Raw genomic sequence first — 26,230 nt, forward strand, 5'->3', positions numbered from 1 at the left:
TAACTTGCAATTCAGTTAAGTGTAAATGTTAATAAAAAATGCCCTATAAACATTTTGCTGAAAGCACAAAGCGCTATCTTATCTTCTAGTCAACAACAATCTACACCGAGTGATAACACCTAACCTGTGGGTGTCTGTATTACACACTGAGTAAATAGGTAAATTATTAAAGTATACTATAAATACTATGAAGCCTATTGGATTACATAATAGTTTCTGAGAGTGCCTGGGAAGGGTCATGTACAGAACTGGGGAGCAGAACTGCACACTAGCGATCCTCAGTGCCAAATCTATACTTCTGTAGCAGGTTTTCATCTGTACCATTCTGTCATTAGTGAGTTAGCTACTCCGTTAATGATATATGCATTTACTTGAACTGAATACTGAACATGGCATCTAAATCAAGGAAGAAAGGTTTCTGACAAAAATAAGACATTGAGCAAGAGGGACGAACCTGCACTTCTTTATTGGGCGATGGCACGTGATGCTGAAAGAGCCAAAACAGCCAGGGGTTCCAGGCTACATCACTGAAGACCTATCCAGGTGCATCATAAGCTGTGCTATACATTAAAATTTGTTTGTTATACCTCAACTGAAACCACTGCATAAAACCGCTAAATGACATAGGGTGCGAAACACTTATACAGACTGTGGTTTGTTGTGATGCATAGGGAAAGACCAAGACAAGACACAGCAGGACTTTAAAGAAAAACACATTTATTTTAAACCAAATTAACAAAATCAACAATCCAAAACAGAAGCAACTACAACCTTCAGGCCACCTTTCCCTCCTCATTGGTTTAGAGCGCATGCAGCCAGCGATCATTATTCACTTAAGGTGCGGGCAGGTCCAAGAGCTGTCCACCTTTCAGATCGCACCTCCTGCCCTGGGTTGGACTGCCCACCAGCTCACGCTACGTTTGACAGATTTCAAGTAAATTTCGTGAAGTTCGGGTATTCAAAATATAATTAAATACAGACTGCTGTTATAGAGCATGTCCACCAAACAGGAATTACTGGTCAGAGCAGGCTGTGTACTAGCTAAAATTATAGCCAGAAAAATCTAATCCTTTTTTCACACAGTGAATTTGTAAAGAATATTTTGAACAAGCTGCTGATAAAACATATCCTGAGAAGGGGAACAACTGATTGCTACAATAAGGTTTATAAGGGCAGACGATGGTTTGCCATATTCAGAAGTTATCCACTAGTCCTGAGAACACAAATACGAAAGGCTGTAATATTATTATTATTATTATTATTATTATTATTATGGACCTGTTTTTTAATCAGAGTCCAAGGAGATTTCAGCAAGGATCCTAACCTCACTAGTAGTCACTGCTGAATAGTACAACATCCAGATCCTGATTAGGTGGTGTGCATCTTGCCGAGAGCTTATTTGCTGTATAACCTAACCATGTGACTGCAAGTTTAGATTTAAGAAAACATTTGCTCATCGGCACCACATAAGAACAACCGTAACTTACAAAACATAACTCAATGGAAACTAAAAACGTTTGTGGTAACTTTCAAATTCAACTAAAATATTTGTAGGAGTGTTTTTTACTTAACAGTTGCCTCCCCTCTTTGTGTCAACAAATTCAGAGGAAGAACAGCTTGTCCCTCAGCTGGACTGCAGGATCTGAGTGCAGGTACTGGCCTGAGAGAAATGCTAGTTTGTGTGCGTATTTGCACGGTGCGGGCACACGAATTGTTCCAGGCCAGTTCCAGTAAATGTGGCACATCTTGAAGGTCAATCTGTTTGGGGGAAGAACATGTAAACAAGACCACGCAACACAGACCCACCAATTTCAAACCACAGCAGATACTGTAACTGTGCAGAGCAGAAGCAGCTGATGTATACACACACACACACACACACACACACACACACACACCCCCATCGCCTGAAACCGCTTGTCCCATGCGGAGTTGCAGGGAGCCGGAGCCTAACCCGGCAACACAGGGCGTCAGGCTGGAGGAGGGGACACATCCAGGATGGGACGTCACTCTGTCGCAAGGCACCCCAAGCGGGACTCGAACCCCAGACCCACCGGAGAGCAGGACCCAGTCAAACCCACTGCGCCACCATGCCCCCCTCGCAGCTAATGTATATATGGTCTATTATACTGCATTGTTTGAGTTTGTTACAGCCCTTAAGTATTCGGCTATCAAGAGGAAATCCCTTCAGTTACACTCTCCATCGCTGGGGAAGTTCCTCACCTAAGAGACAACTTGAAGTACTAGGATGCTAATACCAGGCAGGATGCAACAACAATATATTTCTTGTGTAAAACATTGCTTTCTGCAACTGTTTATTTTCTACCGAAAAAGCTGACAGCTGTTGTGGCACGCCCAGATTAGGGGAGAGGGGGATGGTGAGGAGTACTGATTTTACCCCATCTGTCGGAAATAATTGGCCCTATTTAACTCCGTTTTCCCAAATAGTAGCGGAGACTGACTCGGGAGATCCAGACAGACGCTGGACCTGAGAGCCTGAGGAAACAGAACCCCAGACGCTGACGTCTCGACGCTCCGCACCAAGAGCACAGAACTGCACAAACACTTCTACCTGTGCACAGTTTCCCCTTCACTGACCTGCCGCACATGTAACTAAAAAGACAAATCTTCATCCACCGAACGCATCCTGCGTGTTTGTGCCACAGCTGTATTTCCTGTTTCACCCATGCTGTAGTGAGGCACGTGCAACACTTCCGCTCACCTTTGTAAATGATCTGGAGTGAAATTGGCGGTGTTGTACACACAGATGTAACGTGTTGGAAGGCTGCGGCCGTGGCGGGTGTGATGGGACATCAGGTAGAAGTCCAGCCTGGTGGAGGAAAAATGCATTAAGAATCCAGAAGAATTAATGTTTATTAAAGCATCACACATGAATGCGCATAAAGTGAGAAAAGCAGTGTGGAGACCAACCATTCTCTGCTGGTGACTGTGTGGTCTAAGAGGATGCCGGGGGGTAGAGTCCCATATGAGTCTCTGGCCAATGAGTACAATGTGACGCTAACTCTCTTTTGGACCACCATGAAGGTCAGCTTGGGTTCAAAGTCTGGGAACGTCTGGAAGCACTCGTGCAGTTGAGGGATCTCGTACAGCTCAATCATCTTTAGCTGGCTGTCAGAAACTCCGTCTCTGTATACCACAATCTTCTGCGGGAAGTGATGGTTTACCTGTTGAAACAAGCTTGGGATCTTGTTGCATAGGACACTGAAAACTATCATAATACGAGAGTTTGTGCCAGTACCATTTTGAGAAACACATTCAAAAAGATAATGTTCAACTTCTCTCAAAGCCTCCCCCCAAATATTACCTTCTTGTTTTTTAATACTATTTAACCAACACCTTTAGTCGAGCCAAGTTGCAGTGTTAGACAAGTAGTCAACGTCTGAGCTCATGCATGCATTCATGCATGTTGTACATAGTATATATCCTTTACATAATACAAGATTCGTGACTTACAACAGTTCCGTTTCGACGACCTCCTCATAAGTCGCAAATACCGTATTATATAAACCATAAGATATATAAACAATTAACAGACGAAAGCTACAATGTAACTCAATCACAAAGGAAATGTTCTGTAAATAATGCTTTTGTAAATAAAAACACAATAACCGATAGAAAAACAGTCAACAGAAATATGGGCATCTTGTCACAGTACGGCCAGCAAATGTTATCAGGACTCAAATATAAGGTTGATAGGACGACTTGTAAAGCCAGATTGTAGTAATTTGCATATGCTGCAAGGGGCCAGCTGGTAGCATTGTGGTTAGAGCTGCTGCCTTTGGATCTAAAGGTCCCACCTCTGACTGTAGTACCCTTAAGGAAGGTATTTAACCTAAATGGCTCCAGTAAAATTATCCAGCTGTATAAACGGGTAAATAATTGTAGGCAGCTTAACACCGTAAGTCACTTTGGAGAAAAACAACACCTAAATTAGTAAAATGTAAGTAGAGGACTACCTGTACTTTTGGACTTGCAATTTTTTTTTTAGTGCCTTAAGGTAGGTTGTTGACCCATGTGAGCATACAGCAGCCGATAAAAATTCAACCATCCAGTCCTGATCAACCTGTGACTTTGACATTTGGTCCTGTACAAGATTTTATAACCAGTAAGAATATAATGCAATAAAATTCTTGGAATTCAATCTCACCTCGTAATACTTTTGCAGAGCTGCAATCAGACAAACCCTAAATCCACTTATCATTTCTTCATTTGGCATCTGGAACACCACTCGTGAATACCACTGTGTCATTGCACTGTGGAAGGAAAAAAGGCTGCAGGTGTTGCTTTTTTTCCCCCAAAAATCGTTCTATTAAAATCACACTTTCGTAAGAATTAGCAATGTTTTACCTGTTGAGGCTAGCAACAAATCCCATCACAGACCTGTTTTTCTTACTGGGGTCGTGATGAACATCAACTCCAATCACCATTAAGTGTTTCTACCAATCATGGACCAAAGAAAGTAAAAATTAAATACAGATTTTTACATTAGTAAAAGTACAAATTCCAACTGAGATTTACAGTTTGTGCAAACACTACTTGTATCAAATGCTTGCTGTCAAACCAAATATAAAATGATGCAACCATAAGAGATTTCTTTTTAACTTCAAATTTGAAACAGAAGCCTTAGTTTTCATTAAGTCTTCATTGTAAAAGAAACTGAAGAGCCATCCACCTAGCATAGTAACAAGGCAATGTAGGGTTGAGACTGAACACAAAGTGCTCTTGACACATTGGGGACCGATGTTAAACATGGCCTTTTTCCATTGTTTTCATTCACTTAGGATGGAGTGCGTTTTACATTCTTCCAAAGATTCAAAACACAATCCACTTGGTTGCCCGACTCCGGCAGGAAATGATTAAGTAAACTTCTTTCAGAATGTTGACTTCTACGTTACTACTGAAGTTCATAAGCCGTCATCTAAAAATGCTTTTCCTTTACTCACAAGTAATTAATTTAAATCCCACAATCATTCCCATTTCCATATTTAGAACACAACCATGGAATCTCTGGTTCCTCCTAATTTACTCATGGGTGAGACTACAATACAGTCATCAGGAGTCAGAGCTTTCTGCAATTTCAAATTCTACACACTACTTACTTGAACGATAAACCTCGGTGCAGCAAGTGGTAGGTAACAAACTAGGTTTGCTTGAGACTCATGTCTGCAGCTATGTCTCCTTCTCTTTATGTAATACATAAATTGTACTTTTGCTGAGATATACATCGCTTTGGACAAAAGCATCTGCTAAATGAATAAATGTAAATGTACTTACCAAAGGGATGTTCACAGCCCACAGTTCTCCTCCCAGTTTACAGTTTATCTGCAGCAGGATTTTTTGAGTGATGCTCCTTAGCTTTTGAGGGTGGGAGATGGTATAAGCATTTATAACCTGTTTGAGGTGACAAGTAGGAACACAAACGCATTTAATGGTTTCTCCTGTCTGAACAACAAATTAATCAGCGGAGTTTGATAAATCAGAATAAGTCATTCCAATAAACAATTTGCCTTGAACGTGGAATGGCAAGATATACATAGCTATCAGAAAGAATCAGTCTTTTACTGGACCTTTATAGATAAAAGGAGACTATACATTATACATAGGTTTGAGAACAGGCTTCAGAATATGGAACTGTAACAAAGATAACCCCCTGAGAAAAACACCCCCCCAACAAAAAAAAGGACTTTTGATCTGTTGCTCAGTTCTAGAATATTTAATAGCAGAGCACCAGAACCGTCATATCTGATTCAGTCCTATAGCAAAAGTACACAACTTTCCTCAGCATGAAGAAACAACACTTTAAAACAGTTTAAAAACACCTGAGGTGTGAAAATGGATAAATAGCTTTCTAAAAGTCTGCTTTGAAGGAGGTTCAAGTGAAATGTGATGCAGCACTGAGAAAAAGCAACATATCTAATCAATCAAAGCATGGTGGTGCAAAGTCACACTAATACACACACTGCTATCAGTCATGCATGTATTCCAACTCCATTCTCATTTTACTGCAATGAATGAAAGTCCAGCACAGTACAAACAAGACAGCCCAAGACACATTCACCCACTTGCGAAGGGACAGGGTTCTGGATGCAACAAAGCTTTTTGATGGCCCCGTAGAGATCGTCCCTATTGCCTGTCACGATGCACAGCACCAGCTGCATATTGGGCTAAGCAGAGTCAGGAATAAAAATACGAAGGTGGCAGTTAGAAAGACCAGCAAGTGCACCGATCAACAATAGCATGTGGTATTCAAAGATGGGATCTTCACGGGATCTTTCAATGTGATCTAAGGAAAACACAGCAATACTGTGTCAGATAAATTCCACAATCGGTAGCACATATCCCGAGGAGGGGAAGATGCACTGTGGAGGAAGCTCACCTCGCTGGTCAGCTGGGAATTGATGCTCCTGACATAGTTTTCGGTGCTGTCACTTCTCAGCTCTACGAGGATTGGCCGGTCTAGTTGGAAGCCCATGGGCCCAGCCACCTTCATTAAGGTTGTCACCAGTTCATCAGCCAGCTCCACGCACCGCCGTGGGAAGAAGAGGCACCAGCATTTCAGGGACATCTGGGAGATCAATAAAGAACCAGGGAGGCTGGTTTCTCTGTACAAGACTGCAGTGCAGGATTTAAGGAGCTAGTAATTTTCAGGTTAGTCTACGATATCACATTCAATAATATAAGTTACTGAAATCTTAAGAAAACAGGGGTCTAAAATGCAGTTCATAGTGGGTGTCCACTCCTGCCTTTTTGAATTTCTGCATATAAGTTTCATTCAATCAATTAATCAAGCTCAACTCATCACAGCAATATAGCACTGATACAGAGGGAACTGCTTCATACGTTAAACATTTATTTATTTAGCAGATGCTTTTTCTCCAAAAAGACTGAAGTCTTGGAGGGTCATGGACCATACTTACCTTCCTACAGCAACTCTCCAACTCCTCCTGGGGATCCTCAAGTGTACCCAACCCATACAATTATTATTCTTTATTTAGTTAGCTATTGCTTTTTTCTAAAGCAGGTTGTTTTATATACTAAGTTGCATCCAATGCTTTACCCATTTACCTTGCTCAGGGATTTGAACCTTGAGCCTTTGACTGGAAGGTGAGGACTCTTACACCTATATCCTGGTCTGTCCTGAGGTCTCCAAGTGGGACATGCCTGGAGGCCATTCTATCTCGATTACCAAACCATTTTAAGAGTGGTCGTGTGTGGTATGCAACTAATAAAACAGCACACGGGTGCCTGCAGAGAATCCCAACTCACGCAGCTTATGGAGATGTCCCTGACCACTTCCCTGGACCAGATGAGGTCTGGAGGGGATGTGAAGGAGGCTGTCTGCAGGTAAACAGTCTCTGTGGGCAGAATTCTTGCTTCACACTGCCAGGAACAGAAAACACAGAAACCCACAATGTGCATTACAGTTCCCTGCAATGACTTTTAGAAAGCTGTGAAAAAGTACTTGCTAATTTTCCCTGTATCTACAGCATTAATAATGACCAGACCCTTTTGACAGTTCTAGTAGTATAGGAATGGAGCCTGAACTAGAAAGTGATGCCAGTACTGTTAATGCAAGATCCTTGGAGTAAAACATAAAATGTGGAAACATAAGAATAAAATTTACAGACTGCAGGGGCAATTACTGATTGTCCCACCTTTAGCTGCAACAACTGCAACAGGCTTACTGTAGCTGGTGACCAGGATTTCACATCGCTGTGAAGAAATTCTGGCCCATTCCTCCATGCAGAACTTCATTAGCTCAGCAACATTTGCAGGTATTTACAGCAGAAGCAGCTCTTTTCAGGTCTTGCCACAGAATCTCAGATTCAGGTCAGAACTTTGACTAAGTCACTCTATTATCTTCAATTTAGTTTATTCCCCATCCATTTTGTTGTTGAATCACAAGTATATTTGGGATGAATACCTTGCTGCATTTCAGCTTCAACTCAGACCGATGGCTTGACATTTGTCTTTGAAATTTACTGATACAAAGGAACTCATGATTTCTTCACAAGTACTAAGAAGCCTAGGAACCATGAGAGCAAAACAGCCCCAGACTATTACATAGCCACCACCATGCTTGACTGTTGGTAGAAGCTTGTTACTCTTAAATGTCGTGTCTGGTTTTCGCCATATCTAACACGGGCCATGTCATCCAAGAATCTTTACTTCAAATGGTGCTTTTCGGAAAACTGCAGATAAGGATTTTGCAGTGTATCGAATTGTGGAGTCACAACGACACTGAATTGAGCTGAAAAAGAACTGCAGTTCCCTGGATGTTGTTCTGGGGTTCTTTTTAAACATATTATTGATTTTACATCTTGCTCATGGAGAGACTCTGCCAAGACAGCCACTCCTCCATACTGTAGATTCTACCCCGTTCTAAACTTACTCCATCTGATGTGTATGACTCTGACCATGATTCAGCTGTGGTTTAGAGTCTTAGAAACGGCTGAGCATCCCTGTCCAGATTAACAGGAGTGAACCACACCATACACATATATATTATATACATACACACATACTGGTGTCATTTTCTTCTCTTGTATCACCACTGATATTACTAGAACTGACAAAAAGATCTGATCAAGCTCAAGGTTGAAAAGATGCAAAAGAAAAGTAGACGGCAAATACTTTTTCACAGCAGTATATAAAACAATGGGCAAAGCTTCAGAAAGCACAGAGGCTGTCTTGGGGATTGAAGGAAGCAGGTAAACATACCGTCAGAGTATTGCTGCTGATAACCAGGCCCCAGCGGGCAAGCTCTCTCAGTGCCTCCTGGTTGGAGTTGATGTTCTGGAGAAGTTTCTTGACAGATTGAAGGTGCTGCTCCCCACTCATGTTGATATGCATGGTCAACTCCTTAAAGTGGAGGCACAAAAAACACAAAAACTGGACACAAGCAAAATATATACATAACCTTTGCAAATGATTTAAGTATCCATTTAAACAGTTAAGTGAAGGGTTTAATTTCATGTTTGGATATTGAATGTGAAGCTGCACAATTACCTTTTCACTTGCACACACATTTACACAGTATGAAACAATGCAGTAAAAAAAAAAAGTCTCGTTCTAAAAGGTATTTAAGAGAACAGTTTACTGTAAAATATATGTACTGCTACAGTATGCTTTCTACAGCAATGGGAAAACATTTGTTGCCTCCATTATCTTCAACTTTATTACTGCACAGATCTATAAAATTTACCCAAACACAGTACCTGATCATATTAAACCAGTAAAATAACTTTCACATTATTATTTGTAATCACACAGGGTGGCACAGCAAGTAGCGCTGCTGTCTCATAGCAACGGGGTGGTGCAAGAGGATGTGGGTTCGATCCCCGCTCAGTCTGTGTGGAGTTTGTGTGTTCTCTCTTGTCTACGTGGGCTTTCTCCAGGTGCTCTAGTTTCCTCCCACAGTCCAAAGATATGCTGTTGAGGGTCACCCATAGTGTGTGAGTGACAGAGGGAGTGTGTTCCACTGATGTATGGATGAGTGACCCAGTGTAAGTAGCGTATCTAGCAGTGTAAGTCACCGCGGTGAATAAGGTGTGTGGGCTGATAACACTACATAGAGTTCACTGCAAGTCGTTTTGGAGAAAAGCGTCTGCTAAATGTAAACACAGCAATAAGTATATAGCAGAGAACGAAAAATACAGAATGTAGTTAATCAAAAATAAATACATTTGCTACCATATTTTTCTTGTGCTTCATGCCTCCAATATTGTACAACAATGGACCATCATTTCAATCTTTGCCTACAGTTGGTGTTGAATGTACCTGGTACCTGACTGATTAGTGTTTTCTCAGTCAAACATTTACAATTATTGAGCCGATTTTGTCAATTCATACTTGCCTTCATAGCTCGTATGTCCTTCCTCATCTTTTCTGGAATTCCCGTCATGAAGGAGAGCTCCGGGAGGATGAGGATTTGTCCTGTTATAAGCTGTTTATAGAGCAACAACAGGTTCCACCGTATCACATATTGCAACATCTCACACGGTGTCATGTTATCCAAGAAGCCATTATGAATCAGAGTTGTGCCATTTTACTGTCTGGGATGTGGCAGTTAAGGGTCCCAATCAACAATGCACGCTGGATACATTTTTCAATAGACACACACATAAACATTCAGTTTTTTTTTTACCTTTCCTCTTGGCTTGGACCTCTCCTTTGGGTGATGCACCAACAGCGGCTGATCCAGCTCTTTTATGGTAATTCCATAATTCTTACTAAAGGCCAAATAGCCCCAGTCAAAATACAATCAATCAATACAATATAAAGACTAAATATATTTATTCTCTACTCATTGTCAGATCTCTAAAATTTTTCATGCCATGCACCTGTAGTAGTCGATGAAAGTTGTCTGTGTCCCATCCAGTAAGGTGAAAGTGTCCTTTGGGGACTTAGTCCAATCAATGCCATCAATGCGATATGTTCGATTATTGTAGCGAGTCATTACAATGCTTCCTTCCAGCTCCTTAACACATTCATCCTGGAAACTCTCCTTGCTCTGCTGGTAGATTGCATTCCTACATTTTCAAAGACAGGGGGGCAGGGGGTAATAAACATCCATCAATCAGCTAAAGCCACCTCGAGCAAGCTTACAGGATTTGCAATTCCGAGTGAACTTACATGACGTCCAGCACCGAGTCATTTCGTATCACCTTGTGAGACACATCCACAAACAGATAAAGTCCTCCATCACTGCGCTTGATGCAGGTCGAATACCCTGGCCACACCTGGAGCCTACAGTGACAGAACATCTTGCCTAATGTTTACCTGACTTACCCTGATAATTTCATTTTTCTGCACATCTTTAAACTCTCACCTGTGTTTTGCCAGAATGACTGCACTTCTGGGATCATAATGATTATAACCCACCAGTTTCAATTCCAGGATTTTCATTACCCTTAACAAAAAAAAAAACAAAGAAATGGTAAATAAACTTTAATTGCTTGTTATACATTCAAATATGACATTGTTAAAACACTACCGTCTCATGACAACGTTATAAAAGGGGATGCATAGATCAGAGGTTGGCGAGAGAATCTTAGTCATCTGGATCTTTATGTCAATCTCCTGCTTGTCTGTCTGCCTCTCACATTTCAAGTGGATTTCCTCCTGTGGGGACATGAACAGCAGTAGGTGCACAAGCAGTTAAGCGTTCACAACACCGTGACTTACGATTAATATCGCACATGGGATGTTCTAAAAACCAGAGGGCTGCACTTTTATTTTCAGCAAAATTTCACATCTTAGCTGTCATCACTGTTGATGTTGTGAAGTCAGTGCGCTTCACCATGCAACGATATTATTCATCCTCACAACCTGTCTGTTTCTTGCCCAGGTCGTCAGGCAAAAATAAAGATTTGTTGTGAGCTCTAATTTATGACACCGTAAGCTCCAAGAGTTCATATATCACTTGAGCATATACCTTGTCCAGTCTGATGGGGAGATACAGAATGGAGCCATCAAAAGCTACAACCTCCCCCGTAGTAGCGCGATGCTCTTTCATCATGCCAAACCGTATGCTCATGGAATCCACATTGGGACTGGAATACAATAACTACACATTAACTCCCTACAAACAAGAGGACCACATACAGAGACCAGTAAAGGTGCTGACCAGTACAAAGCTCACTACTTCCTCATTGGAAAAAAAAACTCAAACTTTAAGTTTGCGGGAAATTAAATGCCATAAAATTATGTTGAAGCAAATTTCAAGCTGACCACAAATCAACAGACATGTAACTCCACAAACACACGACAAAGAGAAGTGCTCACGTGAAAGTCACGGAGTACTGGTACACAGCATCATTAGTGCAACGGATGGGGATGTAGTTAGAGGCAACCAAAAGAGGGCTTCCTTTTGTGCCTTTCTTCTGCAATGGTTCACTGCAATGAGGGGTGATGAGATGGAGAACACAAACATTTACATCAAGTTTAGTCCATTTCACTGAACAGGAATGCTGTCATGACAAGAAGGAAAACTTCACCAGCACATGGACAAGCACAGTTTGGCTTTCAGGCTGTCTCTGAGAACACAAGGCTCTGAGACTCTCACCTTGGGGGTTCCGTCTTCACCTCTTCCTTGGAAACTTCTGGCTTCATAGGGCTCTCCGATAGCTCTTTAGGTAGGGACAGACTGGCTCGGTGCATGAGGGCCACAGAGGGTGTCAACAGAGACTGAGCTGCAGTTTGCAAAACTACAGGGGAGGCAGGGAGGCCTCGTCCCCAGGATGGCACTGCCTGGCCAACTCCACCCATCTGAGGCCATGGCCTGCGTCCTGGCAAACTGCAAGCACTTATCAAGGCCCACACTCTCCTCAACAACAATAATTCAAGCAATACCTCAAACACAGCAATCTTCAAAAGGCAGTACGTGCAGAACTCCCATGGGGTTAAAGGTTCACAAGTGAAGTAAACATCAGCAAGCAGTTACAACACTAGGATGTTTTCATTCCCAACATTTTTCCTTGACAATTACAATTCACTCTTTAGTAAATCACATATCCATCATTACATTACGTGTTACTGTAACTCCAATATATTCTTCTGTTCTTTTCCATTTTCCACATTGCACAAAGTTGCAGAAAGGAAGCACTTCTGGAACCTGGTAATCCCCACAAGCAAGGATAGGAGACTAAAAGACCTTGGATGTTTCATGTTTTGGTTACAAGTAGATAAAGTTTCAGGCTGTATTAAAAAGCGAACCAGTGATGTACAGGCACACAGGTGCATTAACATCAGCATGGGTGTACGTCCTTTGCAACCGTATCAACACATTGTTGATGGATAACATGGTAAAATTCTGGCAAAACTTAATTTACATTGAATTTATTAATTTAGCTGATGCTTTTCTCCAAGGCAACTTACAATCTTAAGCCACATACAATTATTAACCCATTTATACAGCTGGGTAAATTTACTGGAGTAATTCAGGATAAGTACCTTGCGCAAGGGCACTACAGCCCAAGGTGAGATTCAAACCTGCAACCTTTGGGTCCGAAGGCAGCAGCTCTAAACACTATGCTAGCAGCTGTCACATGCCCCATTACTGTGCCTCACTACCGCATCTCTAAAGAACCAAAAATTGTCTGGAAGAAAGATCAGTTCCAAAAATTCCCAGGATTGCATACAAAACGTCAAAAGCTAGCAAGTTCCCATCTCTGCCTGAATGTGGTGTGTATAGTGTCTCTGTCCCCATACCTGCTGTGACCTATCACCTCCTCTGGACACTGCTTTTGACCAGGGCCCATAGCTCCTCCAGTAGGGATAAATTCAGGAAGAGTGGCTGTGCGCTCTGGTTTGGGCTCTAGACCCTGGTCTCCCATAGCCCCCAGTCCTGCACAGAACATACAATGGGAAAACATTACTGCAGTTGAGAAAAGACCAAGCAAATTATATATTGATATTAAATGAATAAATTCCTTTAATTTACAGACTCCTACATTCGAATGCCAAGGTTATAAAGCAAACTGTTTCTCTCTCTATTATGAGATACACTATCACCATCACTTGCAATCGCATGCACCCAATTAACAGAACTTGGTTCTAACTACTAACCCCTTACATAAAATGGGTCAAATACAGTGAAAGGAAAAAAAGAACTAACTTGTGGAAATATTGATCCCCCCCATAAAATAAGCTTATAAATTTAGCACAGTGTCCGTCTATTATGTCATCATTTTACTTCCATAAATATATAAGACAGGCAGTACAACCCCCACACAGGGACTCAACCTCATACAGGTGATTTGCCACCAATATAGCTCTAGTTCCTAGCTATTACTTCAAAGCAGCCATTTAACACCACAGGAGAAACACAGTAAATGTGGGACAGTAAAGGAAAATTAAGAAAATTGAGGAAAAAAAAAAAAAAAAAAAACTATGTACAGAAACTTAACACAAGACCACATCCTGTCACTGACAATCTCAACCATTCACAACCATTGATTGTCAATCTAACATCATAAACACCATACTGATTATCACCATCATTTAGGTCATGCTTTTCTCCAAAGTGACTTATAATGATAAACTATTTATCCACTAAAACAGCTAAGGAATTTTTAGTAGAGCAATTCAGTATCAGTACCTTGATCAAAGGAGGTGATATTCACATCCATGTCCTTTGAGTCCTCATAAAAATAAACTGTAAACAATTATTTATTCATTGTGAGGCACAAGCTTCTTTCAGGGACAGGATTGAGGATGGACTCAAGGTGTGTCACTTGTGCTTTGATTCATGCTATTTACAGAAATGGTAACTGATGTGGGGTAACGGTGAAGGACCACAGCCCCCTCCCCCCCGAACCTTCTGCCCAAAGCTTCATGCTGCTGTGGCCACGTGCGCCCCAATCACATAAACATCTATGATAACATAAATACCCTTACACTAGAGTAAATAAAGTCAATGTCACGATCAAATGAAGCTCATGTAAAATCAAAAGTTTTAGCCAAGGTAAATAGAGACAAAGCAAAACCTTCTGTTCTACTCTTGACATGAAATTGGATTTATCTACTGTCAGGACTTGGTAAACAGTAAATGAGTGTTAGTTATTTCCTTTGTTAAAGACTTGAAAAAGAATGTTATTCTTCCACAAGACTACGTCAAAAATACAGGAAGACAAAACTATCTGTCGACACCAAGCATTCGGATATAAACACACAAGGTGAAGTTGGTATTCAGACATTAGATACAAATTATACTGCATTAACAACAATTTTCTGCCCATTTCTGTCCATTTAGGCTGGAAATTTAGTAAGCAAATTTTAGGTGGAATTCCGGCAATACACTCATCTAAAATAGTGGACTTACAGTTTGGGAAAAGCATACATTTTAATAATTCAAAGTTATGGGCTGAATCAACAGGCAGAAGTGCTGCTCACCTGACCGTAATCCACGACCCCAACAGGTCTTTGCAGGCTCAATTCCTATCCCACGAAACATAGACACCAGCGATGGAGTGAGGGAGGACACATCCGCCTGCCACACAACATTAATACCAAAGAAACTGGTCATCTGTACAGAAACCTCTTGGAGAGGACAGCAGGGCAGCCCATACATGAACTATGCATACCTGCAGGACAGTGTGTGGTGCCACTTGCTCCTGCTCCTCTGGCACATGGATATCTTTTGATATAATGGACACCTCAGGCGATGGTGGGATGGGCTCTCCTCTGGGTGCAAAGCCAGTCTCAAGACTCTGAAAGGCCACCCCTCTAGCAACCCCAGTACTTGGCTTTAAAACAGGAAGGGGCAGCATTTGCTTATGACCAAATCTGATCTTCTCCATGGGGGTGGTCGGCTCCCCAGTAACCCCAGAACAGGGCTCTTCAACAGACAGAGAAAGCCCACGGGTAAGGCCAGGTCTTTTCTCTGAGGGTAAGGTCACACCTCTGGCAAGCACAGCAGACCCCCTGCCTACAGGGTATGGGGACTCCCTGCTGTACTGCATGGCTGACAGGTCCCTGGTCACTTGCACATCTGCTGCCAGTTTGCTAGCGAGTTCCTGTGTAAAGGGCAGTCTGCAGCCACGTGCGAACGCTGCTTCCTCAGGTAAGACGCCACGGCCCCGTCCCGGCTGCTGCCACCAGGGCATGCGGGCCGCACCTGGGGTCCATGGCAATCGTGGCTTATTTGGGTCCATAGGCTTCCTATTATTTGTGAGGGGAAAAAGAAAATAAGAACCACATAACAGGCATTTTTACACCTCCAGTTCTTACGCCACATTAGGAACATATATGGCACTACGCACCAAGGCAACTTTTAAAGATTTTACATTTCATCCACACATACACCCATCAGCCACAACATTAAAACCACCCGCCTAATATTGTGTAGGTTCCCCTTGTTCCACCAAAACAGCTCAGACCCATTGAGGCATGGACTCCACAAGACCTCTGAAGGTGTCATGTGGTATCTGGAACCATCATGTTAGCAGCAGATCCTTTACATAAGTTGTGAGGTGGGGCCTCAATGGATCGGACTTGTTTTTCCAGCACATTCCACAAACGCTCGATTGGACTGAGATCTGGGGAATTTGGAGGCCAAGTCAACAACTTGACCTCTTTGTCATGTTCCTCAAGCCATTCCTGAACAATTTTTGCAGTATGGCAGGGCCTCAGATTGTTTCTTGTAAGAGCATGTAGTGGAACTAACTGGTGACGTTGTAGAACTACTCTGAACATTGAGCATCCCTTATTTTTTTTATGGGCCCGCGAAGCCCAAAAGGTGTAAATGCGACTTGGGTTTTCACACGCAGGACACCGGATTCATTGAACTCGCATCTTTACACTCTGTCTCTCCAGTTCTTGATCAATAAGATGATAAACGTCACGCATGTTTCTGGGATGAACAGTCAACAATCGAACCTGAAACAGAGCCCATGGAGACTGCATTCGAGGCAGCAACAAAAAACCCGCCATTTTCGTCTCCAACTCTCTGCCCTTTAACAGTATAGTTAACAGTACAGGTAGTCCCCGGATAACGAATGAGTTCAGTTCCTAAGTCTGTCTTTAAGTCGAATTTGTACGTAAGTCGGAACAGTTTAATTTTGGCCAACATTTCTGGAAAATGGTTCGGAAACTCATTCGCAGCACTTACATCAGCACTCGCTACTTCACCTTACAATTTAATTATGTATAAATTTGCTCTCACTTTAAAACGATTGAACCAACCCCTACTCGCCACAATTTCTTCCTCACATGTACCTTCACTTGCTTTACATGCAGCTTTTAAATTACTGAAAAGGCTTTGAGCCTTTTCTTGCACTAAACAAGGCTAATAGGCATATTATGTTGATTTTGATCCTCTAACCAAATTATCAATAGCCTTTCCATTTCAATAATTAAACCACCGTGTTGCTTAGTGATAACTGTAAATTTCATTGGGACAGATCCTTTTACATGCTCCATTATTTTCGCTTTGTCCTTTAAAATTGTCCCGATCGTTGACCGACTCTGTAGCCTAACGTTTTCCAACATTCGCTGGCATGTCACCTTTTTCCGATCGCTTTTTTATTTCGACTTTAGTTTCAGTTGTGATCGTTTTCCTTTTTTTGATGCATCACCACCACTTGCGTCACATTTACGCGTTGGTGCCATGTTTACGAGGGTAAAAACAAAAAAATTAAAGCCAAATACAGTAACACACGAGACACTGTTAACAGCAAAGTGGTCAGACTGAAAATAATCAATTCTTTGTCCTATGGGCCCACACGCCACTGCAGACGTGCAATGTTTTGATGTGTCGCAAAGTAGGCCCCGTTTCTTATTACGAACCATTGTATGTAACTCAAATTTTTAATATAATTAATTATATTATATAATACTGTAATAGGCTTTATGGGGCGTGGTTCGTAACTACGGGCTGTACGTAAGTCGCACGTTCGTAACCGGGGACTGCCTGTGCATCCCGGAAACACCTGACCTGGCACTTGAAAAATTTTGGTAGGAGTTGATACCTTGCTTGGCTAATGCTTTCAAAATAAAGAACAAAATACGAAAGGGAAAATATTGACCAGAATGCGTATAAAGCGTATATATAATGTTAAAAATGCGTATATAATCATGTTATTTCCACTTATGGTCACATCATGGGTGCTCTGCGTGCATCGCATTTGGGCCACCGGACTTTTCTCAATTATATTTTTAGTTAGTATCTACCGTCTACGGACGTTTTTCTCCAAAGCGACTTACATTGTTAAGATACTTACAGTTATTTACTCATACACAGCTGGGCAATTCTACTGGAGCAATTTGGGGACAGTACCTTGCTCCAGCAAGGATAGCCTGGTGGAGATGGAAAATTAAGAACAGCCGAGTCATTTTTATAAATTATAACCGTTCACTGCATGCGGAAAGCCCCAGTGCTATAAAACAACTTCATATTCTGCTGTGCACGAACGAGCCATCCAGACATACCCTTTAATGATAGAAATTAAGCAGTAAAAAAAAAAAAATTGCACGCACACTTATTTACTTTATACTTTCCACCGGCTGAGGAAGGAGTCTTACGCTTCTCCGTTCGAGGGGGGAGGGCACGTGCACAGCGCGCGCAGCCCTCAGTGTCCGTTCAGCGGAGCGGTGGCGCTCATGCGCACGCACGCGCACACGCACGCGCACGCGCACACGCACGCGCACACGCACGCGCACACACAATTTGTTAACGAAGCAGAAGGTCCAAAATTCAAAACCACGCATTAAAAAAACATGTAATCCTATGCTTTTAAATCGGAATTGCTGCCGAAATCGACCGCTAACATAAGTGCCTTTGGTATCTTGAGAGCTGTAAGACTAAACTAGAGATTAAAAAAAGAGAAAATAAATGTAAAGTTGGGCGGGGTTGTGTTTGCGCCGACAGAAGAGACACACATGCAGGGGTGAACAAAATAACGGAAACACCACATGGAAAAAGAAGTCTGACAACGAGCACTTCAACATGTCAATTTTCAAAGCAACAGATAGAAAATCAATAGATACAAAAGTCTATGTCGACTGCATATGCATCAGTCACAAGAACACAGTTGATGTTGCTATAGCCCAGGTTGATCTCAACCTCACTGAACCTTCGTGGGAAGTTGTGGAGCTCGGAGTGCAAAGTACGTTTCCGCTTTGTTCATCCCTCAAAGAACTGGAGGCCTTTCTCGTTGAAGAACAGTGTGGAATCCTAAACGCACACTTCAGCACTTGTGTGACAGCATTCCAAGAAGCATTAAAGGCAAAGGGTGGCCCTACTCTTTTAATAGGCCCTTGATATTAAACTATTGTTCCCTTTTTCCATTGTCCACCCCTGTGGATATAGGTACATTTTTATATATTTAGGTGACACTTTTCTCAGTATCAACTTAAAATGTTTAGCTACTCACTGTCACTCACACACTATGGGGGAAGCCAAACAGCAAGTCTTCATACTGTGGGAGGAAACCAGAGCACACCAACACAGACACAGGGAGAATATGCAGACTTCACACAGACTGAGCAGGGATCAAACCCATATTCTCTCACACCACCCAGGTGCTGTGAGACAGCAGCACTACTTGCTATACCACCAGAACACCGAGGCTAAGTACCCTCATTATGAATGCTATTTATTTATGTACAAGTCACTTTTCTTCAAAGCTGCTTTCAGTGTAAAGCCACTCACAGCTCTTGATATACTGTATTTATACAGAAGAGCAATTTTTACTATTTACCTACAGGTTAAGTTGGCTGTCTTGCTCAAGGGTACTACAACAGGAGGTGACCCCCTCCATATCAATGCACTGGTCTGGGCACTGGGACCCATGTGGACACTGCACTGGTCTGGGCACTGGAACACATGTGGAAACTGCACTGGTCTGGGCACTGGAACACATGTGGACACTGTAACACATGTGGACACTGCACTGGTCTGGGCACTGGAACCCATGTGGAAACTGCACTGGTCTGGGCACTGGAACACATGTGGACACTGTAACACATGTGGACACAGCACTGGTCTGGGCACTGGGACCCATGTGGACACTGCACTGGTCCGGGCACTGGAACACATGTGGACACTGCACTGATCTGGGCACTGGAACACATGTGGACACTGCACTGGTCCGGGCACTGGAACCCATGTGGACACTGTAACACATGTGGACACAGCACTGGTCTGGGCACTGGAACTCATGTGGACACTGCACTGGTCTGGGCACTGGAACCCATGTGGACACTGCACTGGTCTGGGCACTAGAACACATGCGAACACTGCACTGGACTGTACACTGGAACACATGTGGACACTGCACTGCTAAAGATGGTGTCTTGTAAGAGTGTTGGTTCTGAGAGCCTTTAAAATGAGCAGTAAACTACCCAGAGCTATTCCACAGACTGCAGTAACACAGGGTCACAGCCAACTATAGTAACTTATAACTGAGTGTTTCACACATGTGTCCTGATCACTGAAGGGTGTCTGGTATAAGGGCTCAGGTTCTCTTACACTGCGGTGAATAAGGCACCACTAGAATGTGGCCGCAATGAAATGAGAAAGTAGATGGTGTGTTCAATATCTTCAATAGGGGGCGCTACAGTCCAACACAAACCAGCCACAGAACGTGGGAAAGTGAATGGAATTGAAGAGTCTCTTCTGGAGCATCCAGTCGTTGACACATTGCTTAGTTCAAATACTCTTGCCCTCATCTTCTTACTCTTGTTCTTTGGAGCTTTTGCTCTGCCTGAAATGTCCAGTGTGTCATTTTTTGAAAGATTGCTCTGGGAAATTCTGCACTGCAACCACACAGCTAAAAAGATCAATTTTAAAAACCAAAGCACTAAAAGCAACTGGATGGCATACACACATTTAAAGTGTATAAATGAAAAGGATTACAAAATGCCTTCAAATGTATCAGTGGATATTAAGCATCTACTGCTCATTTGTATTTAAATCACTCTAACCAAATTATACAAAAATAGTTCACCTTTAGAAGTACACACACATTGTCTGAAACTGCTTGTCCTATGGGGTTGCGGGGAGCCAGAGCCTAACCCGGCAACACAGGGCATAAAGCTGGAGGGGCAGGGGACACGCCCAGGATGGGACGCCAGTCTGCCGCAAGGCACCCCAAGCAGGACTTGAACCCCAGACCTACCAGAGAGCAGGACCCACTCCAACCCACTGCGCCCCCACCCTTTAGAAGTAAGTCTGTTAAAGTAAGTTTTCCCCAATATGATGGTGAGAAAAAGAAGAAACAGAGGACTAATGTTCAAGCTTTTTAGCTTTCTGACGCTCACCTTTACAACTTAGGTGCTTAACACATATATTTTTCAAACTTGACTTACAGTGATGCTTGAAAGTATGTGAACCCCTATAGGGATGGTCATTATTCTTGTATAAAAAAAATAAAATAAACTTATAAAATCTCAATATTAATTCTTAAAATAAAATCACTATGATAAAATTAAAGAGTGCTACCATATTAGGGTGCAAAAAATGACCCCACTAGTAAAAAATACACACTTTGCACTTTAGGAGTATGATACATTAGGTACCACAGATGATAACTCACCAATCGAATGAAGAGTCTATAGATTTCAGTCACAGGATCGCAGGCAGGGAGATAGTTTTGCGTCTCACCCCACAGGGGGTATGGGCCACCAACAATAGTTTGCCAAAGACGTCTATCCTTTTAGGGATCACAGCATCAGGTATATCATTGTTACTGGTGTGCACAAATTACTTTTATTATACACTACACAGCCTTAATGTTGGGTCCTCCTCAACTCTTATTGGAATTTGCATTTTACAGTGCCATTTTAATAATACATTTAAATCCACTAAGCTATTGCAAGGTTTTAAAAAAGTTGATGTAAGATTCTGAATTTGCACACAAATCTTTCGAGTTATTTTAAAGCACAGAATTTAGACACCAGTACTTTTACCAGCATATACTGAACAGATCACTCACCCACTGGTTTCTACATGAAGGTTTCAATCATTTCAGAACAAACTAAATTTCCACTCAGGTTTGGCTGCTGTCAATGCATCAGTGAGCCTCACGCAATTTAAAAATGATTGCTCTTGTGCGCGCTGATATTCTTACATATGTCATTTACTTAATTGTTTCTTTACTGGCAGAATGAACTCAGTTTTTTGTTCTTTATTATTTGTTTTTTGTTTGTTCATTACATTTTTTTTTTTTTTTTTGCTGACTCATTGAGTGTAGAAGCATCTGTTTAAGAGCAGAAGATATTCTATGCTGTTTACATCCCTTGTTACTGGTTTGCAGTGATTGCGCAGCTATAACTATTTTTCTGGAGAGTGTCAATAAAATGAAGCACATGCACACAGGCCAAAGCCGCTTCTCCCAGCAACACAGGTCATAGGGGACACACCCAAGAGGGAACACCCATCCTTCACAAGGCACCCCAAGCAGGATTCGAACCCCAGACCCACTAGAGAGCAGGATGCAGCCAAACCCGCTGCACCACCACACCCCTAGAATAAAGCAGTGGGTAAAAAAAAAGATGTTAATGAGCGCACTGTGCCTTAATCTTGATCCTGCACATACAGGTGACATTAAAATCAAAAGCCACCAAAAGCCAGCGAAAGAAAATAGTCTAAAAGCCAGAGAGAAGAGGCAACTGTGTGACTGCAAAGAGCACAGACAATTATAGACAATTACACCCCTTCATAATCAGAAAATAGACAGGACCGACACCACCTACACATCTCCCGCTCTCTTCCCAAGACTGCCAGGATGATTCATTCTGTCACAGAGACCGTCATTGAGAGCTTTGGCTATTGCTTAACTCTGCAGAGGCTCGGAGTGCCCAAGAAAAAAATATAAAACCTTAATTATCAGTCCTTAATAGATCTTGACGGTATTTGCTAAAATCTTACAGATACTTAAGAAAAGTAGCTGGTAATGGAAGGTGACAACTTAGTGATTAACGCTGTGAGGTCTCTTTGGCCACCACTTGTGAGAAATGAAGGTCCTTTTCAACGAGATCCGTCGACTCAAGGGTTTCCCTTAGTTTTTTTGGCACCGTGACATCGCCAAGCCCGCGGTCACCACCATGCTGTAACAATGGAAGTTTCTGATACGTCTGCACACGTTTGTTGCTTTTCATCGTGCCGCTGTCCACTTGACAGACCTAATGGTAGCATTACCTCGCTGATGTGGATAATCTCCAGTACCTGGTCCATCTGACACCAGTTCCCGCCTCCTTCTGATGGGTCGCCAACATAGGATGAGCAAATGAAGTTCCCTATTAATTGTTCACTGCCATTCAGCAACACAATCTTAGAATAAAGATTGGAGTAATAATCTCATGACAAATCCATTTTCCATAATTATTTATTTGTGATTTTTCCCCCCCAAGTATTGGGGCAAACAGTATCAGGACAAATGTAGCAACTGATCTTTGTATCAAAAACAGACACATCAGGGCACAAAGAACATCCCAGAAGCATGAAAGCAGTATCAGTGGGTATTTACTACACACATGGATCAATCTGTGCCGTTTTCCAAACCCGGGACCTGGGCATCAACCGCCACTCCTTTTCAGTTTTTGCTAAATAGGGCATTTATCACACTTTGGCACCTGCAGACGTTTAATGTTGTTGAAGATTACTTTAAATTGTTATAATTCATGGTCTTGGTTGTGATGGAAAGACTGGAATTTTTAAAAAAATAGCATCATCATTTGACTTTCATTGTGAGTTTTGAAGTTTGGGTGCCAAGGAGGAATGAGAAGGAATGCCAATACACTTGCCATGTGAGACTCCAGAAAGAGTGCTCTCTGTGTCCCTGGGCACTAAAACCAGGCTCTGGGGAATGATACTGCACCATCTGACCTGGATGTGACTTCATTGATGCAAAAAACATGATGAAGGGGTTAAAGGCAACGTCACTCAACTAGACGCTCAGTTGTTTGGTCATCTTTGAGCAAGAACTATGGTTATAGTATGATTTTTAAAAAATCTTCTTACTTTCACTTGCCCAGGTAATGTGAGACATGGCTGGAGCGTTCATGCTTCAGGAGCTTCAGAGGAACATCACACACTGGTCCTCAACAAACACATTCTGGCAACTGAGGCACTGGAACGACTGAAATCTTGAACTTTCTCAGTGCAGGACACCCCCCACAGCCAACGCGTTTGACTCCCACAAAGGCCTGACACCTGATGAGCGGTAAGGTGAACGACGTGGTGAGTGCAGTCAGGTGGAGCCACAAGTCAAAACAAATGTCTACAGCAACCTATGAGAGAATGTGCTCAATCGTTTCACCCTCACTTTATCTCCAATCCAGGCGTGCGCTCCATATTCGCAATAAATGAAAGGATAACTACTCCACGTTGATATATGGCGCATGATGTACTACATGTTTGACCTTTCTAGCAAGGCTATCAAACCAAATTCTTGGCAGACCATGTATCATTCCAAATGATTGCTTATTATTAGTGTCTAGCAATGATGTGATAAACCGCTGTTTAAGTTAAAGACTTAAAAGTCTGTTTTAATCTAGAATGCCCAGGAGGGGTGGGTAGCCACTGGTCCTTGGATCCTCAGAGATTTTTTCTCCCTAGTCTTTCAGTTGGGAGTTTTTTTTTTCTTCCGCTGCTAGTTGGCTTACTTACAGTTTTAATAATTTAGCTCCTGTAATAATTTATTGTATAGGCAGCCTTTTATTTGTATTATGCCTCTGATCCTTTGTTCAGCACTCAGTGTAACTATGTGAGAAGAGCGCTCTCTAAAATTAAATTAAATTGCATTGCTTCCATCTATCCATTTTCAACAGCCACTTCTGCAATGCAGGGTCATGGTGGTCTGGAGCCTATCCCAGAAACATACGTAAGGCTGGGTACAGCCTGGAAGAGACACAAGTTCACCACATGCCAGTTACACACACACTCATTATCTCACACTAACTCACTCACTCACACTACTGACACAGTCACCAGCTCACCCAATACACATCTTTGGACCATGAGAGGAAACCAGAGCACCTGAAGGAACCCATAGAAATATACAGTACTGCGCAAAAGTCTTAGGCACTGAGATGTTTCGCAAAAATATTTGTTTTGGACAGTTATTTAATGTCTTTTGCATTAGTGTCATTGGGAACGAGCATATTTTACATTTCCAAGCATTCCTTTTGCAAAAAAGATACAGTATTACAGTAAGGGTTTTGCATGTCGTCTTTGTATGGCAAACCGATTAACTGAAGCAGAAACAGCTGTACAGGGACCATAAAACTGGGCGAGGAACAACCATATTGAAAATGTGAGGTTTTGTAACATGTGGCAGTTTAACTTTCAGATCTTCCACCATGGCAAAAGTGATTATAGCAACAAGACACAAGGTGGTCATCCTCGGGACACGTGGTTGTTGACGATGGATGGTTACTGAGCTTTGTAGGAAGTTCATTAATTAAGAGCATTCATTTTGGAATCACCCTCACTTTACAGCTTTTCCCCCAAGTGCCTAAGACTTTTGCGCAGTACTGTATGAAAAATATGCAAATGCCACACTGGGGGGTGTGGGGGCATGGCCAGTTCAGCTGGTGCCTGCTGTGTGATGGGTCTGGGGTTCGAGTCCTGCTTGGGGTGCCTTCTCATGGACAGGTGTCCCATCCAGGGTGTGTCCCACCTCTCCCTTCGGCCTTGTGCCCTGCGTTGCCAAGTAAGGCTCACCGTGATCCTGCTTGCGGTTGCTATGGATGGATGGATGGATGGATGGATGGAAATGCCACAGAGACTGAGCTGGATTCAAACCCTGTTCTGAACCCACAGCACTCCAACAACACTGGAATGCAGCTTTTAAATACACGCTTGGAAAGTTGCAGAATACAGCATTAATTTTTCATCATTTAAAGAACATGGGAGGGAAAAAAAAACAACATCCAAATTAAGGAGCCATTTAAAATCATGAGCAGTACAGTTTAAGTGCTCTTACAGCCTCCTTCCCACTTACGGATGTTCTTAAGCTTCTCATGCACCAAAGCTCCCGGGAGCTTGTAACACATCCCCTGCTCACGGCTCCTTGTGGTACAACACTGGCCTACATACATCATGCTCGTCTCAATTAAAAGGTCAGCAGGACAGTCCTGGCCGCAGTGTCCCAGGGCTGTTCTTTCGTAACCTGAAGGTTACAAGGTGCTTTGACTCCCTTTGCAGCTGTAGTACCCTGGATTAAGGTATTCACCCTGAACAGATGCAGTAAAAATGCCTTGCTCTGTTAATAGGTAAATCAGTGTAAAGGTGCATTTCTAACATTTCAAATTGCCTTGAACCAAGGCGTGGGATAAATAAAGTTGAATAATAAAAGCCCTGGTTTCACAGACTAAGGGAAATCTCAAATCCATTGAAAATGTAAGAAAATCTGTACAGGTAAAAAACTCAGTAAGCATCATCACTGCTGTAACATTGCTGCTCAGATACAAAAGAACTGAAATCTTTGGTCAAAACAGATGTGTGGGTCTAAATGAAATAACCTTGAACATGAAGTGAAATAATAGCGAAACACCTCATTACTCGCGAAGCTTTGAAAAGGAGATTTTTTTTTTTTTTTTTCAGAAAAACGGCTGATTTTGAGCCTTTAATTTTAATATATGACATCACGCTGGATTGTCGGGATCTACACATTATTCCATTAACTGAAACCCCCCGCAATGAAGTGAACAAAGTGCTTATGAATCGCGTCACGCCTCTTTTTTTTTTTTTTTTTTCCTGCCA

At 42.2% G+C, this 26,230-nt stretch overlaps 1 protein-coding gene across 7 annotated transcripts; it reads right to left on the reverse strand.

The window, feature by feature from the left end:
* Positions 1-785: 785 nt before the first annotated feature.
* On the reverse strand, positions 786-18,112 carry piwil2 (piwi-like RNA-mediated gene silencing 2). 7 transcript variants are annotated; one of them, XM_029257111.1, is made up of 23 exons: positions 18,046-18,112; positions 15,108-15,684; positions 14,917-15,013; positions 13,234-13,369; positions 12,089-12,319; positions 11,809-11,919; positions 11,459-11,576; positions 11,018-11,145; positions 10,853-10,933; positions 10,657-10,770; positions 10,365-10,553; positions 10,169-10,253; positions 9,878-9,967; positions 8,743-8,883; positions 7,288-7,401; positions 6,398-6,586; positions 6,084-6,185; positions 5,296-5,412; positions 4,369-4,457; positions 4,169-4,274; positions 2,932-3,185; positions 2,723-2,830; positions 786-1,758 (listed from the first exon to the last, which is right to left on the reverse strand). In XM_029257111.1, the coding sequence occupies exons 2-23, from the start codon at positions 15,675-15,677 to the stop codon at positions 1,602-1,604; spliced, it is 3,327 nt and encodes a 1,108-aa protein (XP_029112944.1). In that variant the 5' UTR covers positions 15,678-15,684; positions 18,046-18,112; the 3' UTR covers positions 786-1,601. The 7 variants fall into 7 exon arrangements, with proteins under 7 accessions (XP_029112944.1, XP_029112946.1, XP_029112945.1 ...); XM_029257113.1 differs by having other exon boundaries at positions 5,296-5,376; positions 18,011-18,096; XM_029257112.1 differs by having other exon boundaries at positions 2,932-3,164; positions 18,011-18,096.
* Between the last annotated feature and the right edge of the window lie 8,118 nt (positions 18,113-26,230).

This window comes from Scleropages formosus, chromosome 12, assembly GCF_900964775.1.
Source record: "Scleropages formosus chromosome 12, fSclFor1.1, whole genome shotgun sequence".
Classification (NCBI taxonomy): Eukaryota; Metazoa; Chordata; class Actinopteri; order Osteoglossiformes; family Osteoglossidae; genus Scleropages; species Scleropages formosus.